At 48.2% G+C, this 5,779-nt stretch overlaps 1 protein-coding gene across 1 annotated transcript; it reads right to left on the bottom strand.

Annotated features, from left to right (window-relative positions):
• Nucleotides 1-2,597: 2,597 nt before the first annotated feature.
• Ccr8 (C-C motif chemokine receptor 8) lies at nucleotides 2,598-5,529 on the bottom strand. The gene is made up of 2 exons (XM_021208068.1): nucleotides 5,481-5,529; nucleotides 2,598-3,695 (listed from the first exon to the last, which is right to left on the bottom strand). Exon 2 carries the CDS (start codon nucleotides 3,679-3,681, stop codon nucleotides 2,620-2,622), a length of 1,062 nt encoding a protein of 353 aa, XP_021063727.1. The 5' UTR covers nucleotides 3,682-3,695; nucleotides 5,481-5,529; the 3' UTR covers nucleotides 2,598-2,619.
• Between the last annotated feature and the right edge of the window lie 250 nt (nucleotides 5,530-5,779).

Here is a 5,779-nt window from a genome sequence, read left to right as displayed (position 1 = left end):
AAGAAGAAGAAGAAGAAGAAGAAGAAGAAGAAGAAGAAGAAGAAGAAGAAGAAGAAGAAGAAGAAGAAGAAGAAGAAGAAGAAGAAGAAGAAGAAAGACTTGAACCCGCATCCAGCAAGAGATTGTACACAGTTCAGTCACTTGCTGGACCAAGATGCTGGAGAGACAGAGCCCAGTGAAGATGTGTGGGATCACACCTGATCAGGACTGCTGAGCTCTGCATATGGCTTGCTGCCTATTTAAACCCAGATCTCATGACAGGACCCTGAAGATGGACGTGGAGTCTCTAGATCACCTTATTTGTTCCTCTTCCCAACATCACCACATTGAATAAACCTCTGCTTTTCACCATGACTTTTTTCTGTTTTATAAAAGCGGGGGAGGATGGAAGTCATGGAGTGTGCTCGGGCATCAGATCCACTACAGCTGGCGTCACAGGCAGTTACGAGCAGCCAAACCAACAGTTACGAGCAGCCAAACCAACCTGCCAGACTCTGGTGCTGGGAACCAAACGCAGGCCCTCTTACAGGAGCAGTCCGTTCTTTGAACCACTAAACCATCTCTCCAACTCCGTGGCTTGCCTTGTTTAATTTGCGTGTTTGGGAAGAGTGGCTGAGTGTAGCTTTCTGGTACCCCAGGAACAACATAGTATCTGGGCACACTGCGGGAAATCCAGGTCTTTGCAACTGTGGGCAGCTGGTGGTACCGCTAGACAGTGACCAGCAGGTGGCGATAGAGCACAACTTCCTTGTTCTAACAACGGGCTCTAGCTTCATTCCCAGCCCCTTTAACGGGTAAGGAATTGGAAGCAGCAAACAGTTATATCAGTTACCCCAAGTGTGATAACCAAAAGAAAACAAACAAACAAACAAACCCTGACCTGTCCGCTGTTTATTTTATTACGTTACTAAGATTTATCGTTTAAATGTATGAATGATATCAGGCAGCTGTGTGGGCAGGCAGGACAGATTGGTCCCTCTGACTCCACTCACCCCACCCGCCTCTTACCCACGGCCTTCTGGAGTTCAGAGAGAGCTTACCTGAGGCCAGCTGTAAGTGATGCAGCGGGATCAAGTCAGGTCCTTGCCCCATCAGAAAGCTTAGTGTGACTCAAGACGCCCGAGGGACTTTTGCTAAGAAGCATCTGAGCAGGACACAGGAAGGGACTCCTGGAAGCTGACAGTCTTGAAAAATGTCCCGGGAAGCCCCTCTCCACTCCCCAAGTCTCACACGCACTGCAGAGTTGTCTGTCCCACCCCACACAGCACGTTGCCATCACACAGGGCTGGCTGCTGGCAAGGTCAGAGAAGGCCTGCCACCCTGCTCCCCACCATGATGATAAAGGACTAACCCTCTGAAACTTTGAACAAGCCCCCAATTACATTTTTTCTTTTCTAAGTTGCTTTATCCATGGTGTCTCTTCACAGCAACAGAACAGTGGCTAAGACAGGAGTAGAAAACTACTTCTCAGACTTCTGGATAAGAGCAAACTTAAAATGTGTAAAATGCACCCCAAAACCAAAGTGCTTAGATGGAACTATGTAGCATCAAGTGAATACTTAGATAATAGAAGATTCCAGGAACCCATATAAAGCCAGGCTCAAAGCAAATAGGTGAAATGAAAATAAAACCAGAAATCAACAAGCAGAGGAGGCAGGAAGTCAGCGAGGCCAAAGGCTGGCTCACTGCAGAGATTTAAGCAGCAGATAAGTCCCACAAAACTGATCTAGGAGAGGCGGGGAAGGAAAGGGAGGAGGAGAGGGAGAGACAAAGAGACAGAGAGAGAGACACACACACACACAGAAAGAGAGCCACAAATGATCAGTATCAGGACCAGAAAGGGACATCCTTATACTAAAAAAGGATTGTTCAACAAAATTATTTGTCAAGAATTCATACTCATGTATGTATGAACTTAAAGAGAATAGCAGAATTTCTTACAAATCACAAGCAGATAAAAAAAAAGGCTGAACATTTCTGTCTGATAATTAAATACAAATCTTTGTACAGAAGTACCCTGGATTGGTTTATTAATAAGTTGTATCAAACTTTCAAAGAGCAAGTAATGCCATTTTTTTACACAAATACCACTTTTTACCAATTCAGAGAATAGATTTTATTTTGTTTTGTTTTATGTGTGTAAGTGTTTTGCCTGCAGTTATGTATGCTCGCTATATATGTTCCTAGTGTCTGCAGAACAAGACGGGAACGCCGGATCCCCTGAAACTGGAGTTGCAGATTGTTTGAACTACCATGTGGGTGCTGAGAACTGGGTCCAGTTCTCAGAGTAAGAACAAGTGCCTTTAGCTGCAGAGTCGTCTCTTCAGCTCCTCAGAATAGGAGTATTCGTCAATACATTTTAGGAAACCAAACCTGGCAAGAAAGAAAACCATGTATTCCATCTCTTTTAAAGTAGGATGGTGCTGCTGGTCCAGCGCTCAGGAGGCTGAGGCAGAAAGGTTGAGAGTTCAAAGCCAGACTGGGCTCCATAGTGAGACTCTGTTTCTGTAAACCAGAAGTGGGAAAAGGAGGGGAAGGGAGAAGTGAATGGGGGAAGGGGAGAAGATTGGGGCCAGGAAGGGGGATTCAGGTGGAGGCTGCCTGCCCTGCACACCCCCCTTACAAGATGTCGTCCAGGGTGGAAGAATGGGAAGATCGCTGGTTCGAGGACAGCTGCCTCTCCAACGCCCCCACCGGCATTCGTCTCCCTAAGTAGAGGAAGATGTGACTGCAGCTCTTTTGAAACACATCCATGAGGTGTTTCTTGAATTTCTCTCCTATGAACGCGTAGATGACGGGGTTCACGCAGCAGTGTGTAAAAGAGATGACCTCTGTGACATGGATGGCCAGAGCCAGCCTCTGCCTCGTGACACATCCATCCAAGATGTGAAGGTCGTGCAGGGATGTGAGGAAGAGGGCCACGTTGAATGGGACCCAGAAGAGTAAAGACACAATGACTACGGTGAGCACCAGCTTGATGGCTCTGGTCCTGTTGTGGTTCAGGCAGCCCCGAAGCTGCTGCAGGATCCTGACGTAGCAGAACAGGAGGATGGCGAAGGGGAGCAGCAGACCCAAGGCGTTGATTTCAAAGTGGGTAAAGAGCTTCCACCTCAAAGACTGCTCGTCGTAAAACTGGAAACATTGTAGCATGCCGTCTTCAGAGGCTACTTGGTAAAAAACCATCAACGGGATGGTAGCTGTGACCGCAGCCAGCCACACTGTCAAGCTCAGGGCTGTGCCCACGCTGGCCGTCCTCACCTTGATGGCATAGACAGCGTGGACAATAGCCAGGTACCTGTCCACACTCATGAGGGTAATGAAGAACATACTGCTAAAGAAACCAATGTAATAAAGGCCAGAGACCACCTTACACATCACAGTCCCAAACACCCACTGGTCTAGCAGGTTGTGGGTCTGAAAGGGAATAGAAAGGACAAAGAGCAGGTCGGACGCGGCCAGGTTCAGGAGGTAGATGTCCGTGATGCTCCTCAGTTTCTTGCAGCCCACGAGGACTAAGATGACCAGGCTGTTTCCCAGGAGGCCCAGCACAAACAAGACACTGTATAAGATGGCCAGATACAACATGCTGCCTCTGAGGAGGAGCTCTGTGTCACAGGGAGCAGTGAAGAAATCAGGGTAGTAGTCTGTCATCGTGATGTTGGGCTCCATCGTGTAATCCATCGAGGCAGGAAGACCTGGTCAAACAGGCACGTGAGAGGTGCTGAGGACTATATGCACACATTGAAGTCCTTAAACACCTCCCCTTCTCCCTGGGACTCAATATCAGGGTGTTAGTGTACGGCAAGCGCTCTACCACCTAGCTATTCTCCCTAGACCTTGCTTCCTTTATACAGGGTCTCACTAAGTGGTTTAGGCTGGTCTGGAACTTGCTACATAGTCCAGACTGGCATTGAACTCATGATCCTCCGGCCTCAGTCTTCTAAGTGAAGGCATTACAGATTTGTACCATCTTGCTTGGCTTCTCTCTCTCTCTCTCTCTCTCTCTCTCTCTCTCTCTCTCTCTCTCTCTCTCAGTCAATTTTGGTATTTTTGAGATAGGTCTCACTATATAGCCCTGGTTGTCCTGGAACTTACTATGCAGACCAAGCTGACCTCAGACTCACAGAGATTCACCTGCCTCTGCTTCCCAGGTGCTGGGATTAAAAGCACACACCACCATGCTTGGCTTCTCTTTAATTTTATAGATCCACAAACAAAATACAGGCCAGGTGTGTTGACATCTTTAGTCCCAGCACTTGGGAGGCAGAGGCAGGTGGCTCTCTGAGTTCGAGGCTAGCTTGGTCTACAGAGTGAGTTCCAGGACAGCCAGGGCTACACAGAGAAACCCTGTCTCAAACAAACAAAGTATATATGTATTCAACAGACTACAGTTGTATACTACTGTATTCATATGTATTCCTATTCATATGTATTCCTATGCTACGTACATGATGTCTCATTTTGTATTTTGCTTCAGATGTATCCTATGATATTCTTGAGTTTAGTTCATTCACTCATCGCTTCCATAACCCCCCCCCCCCCAAGTGATCTAAAGTGCAATAGAAAAGAAAGATGATCCCAATTCTTCTCAAAATGAGAAGCATCGGGTTCACCACAAGTCAGCCTGGTAAAGGCTGGAATTCAGCCGTGTCAAACACTGGGGCCGAGGAGATAGCTCAGTAAGCGAGGTGCCTGCTAAGCAACCATGGAGACCTCAATTCAACCCCCAAACCCATGTGTGGCAGTGTGAACTGGCAATGCCCACAGGGGAGGCAGAGACAGGCAGAGCTCCGTGGCCCTGGCCAGCCTGGCCTGCTTAGGGAGCACAAAGCCAAGGGGAGAGCGCCTGAAACACGGCACCAGGGCTGACCTCTGACCTCTTGCTCATGCGCACACGCACATATTCACACACATTCACACACACACATTCACACACACACATTCACACACACACACATATTCACACACACATATTCACACATATACACACACACATATTCACACACACACATTCACACATACACACATGCACGCACGCACACACAAACACACACACCTAACACGAAATAAAACATTACAGGGCCTGGGGGCACAGCTCACTGGTAGAACATATGCTTAACCTGTGCAAGGCCCTAGGTTCTGTTCCCCACACCCCCCACAAGGCAGATTCTAAGACTCCATTGTAAGACATACAAGCAGGTGGGATTGAATGGAAGTTTTCTGTGTAGAAAGGTTGACCCCAGAAGATTCTGTCTTGCCTAATTTTTCCTCTCCTGTGAGAGCTTTCAGCCCTTTCTGAGAGCAAGGGACATGCTACTGTCCTGTCAGCCACCAAGAGACACACATGCTTGTGGGCTCAGGCTTTGGAGTCACTCAAAACTTTTATGATCTCGAAATATCAGCTTTCTCCTGATCTCTCTGTAAGGAGGAAATGGTCCCTGCCACTGCCTCTGAGTCCTAACCCCAAGGATGCTTCTTACCCGGTACCTGAGCGAGCCTTTCTTCTGAGGTTTCAGAGCTGCCCGCTCCTCTGCCGTGTCTGCTCCTGTGCTGACTCCTCCTCCTGGGCACTTATACCATGCCTCAGCCAATCCAAAGGACGAACCAAGACAGTCAGAGCTACCTCTGACTTACAGCCCCAACCCCTCTGCTGTTTGGGACAGCCCCACCCTGCCTCCAGAGCAATGGAACAGTGTGCTCTGCAACCAGGGCTCCTTGACTCTCAGCTTCAGTACATTCTTCCTGTCTTTTCACCTCAGATCTGGGGCAGAGATAAGCA

This window comes from Mus pahari, chromosome 10 (genome assembly GCF_900095145.1).
Source record: "Mus pahari chromosome 10, PAHARI_EIJ_v1.1, whole genome shotgun sequence".
Taxonomy (NCBI): Eukaryota; Metazoa; Chordata; class Mammalia; order Rodentia; family Muridae; genus Mus; species Mus pahari.
This window is presented reverse-complemented; position numbering and strand designations above follow the sequence as displayed.

Bases quoted from the DNA above. Each gene is read 5' to 3' on its own strand.
- Ccr8 (XM_021208068.1), bottom strand. From the start codon at position 3,681: ATGGATTACACGATGGAGCCCAACATCACGATGACAGACTACTACCCT.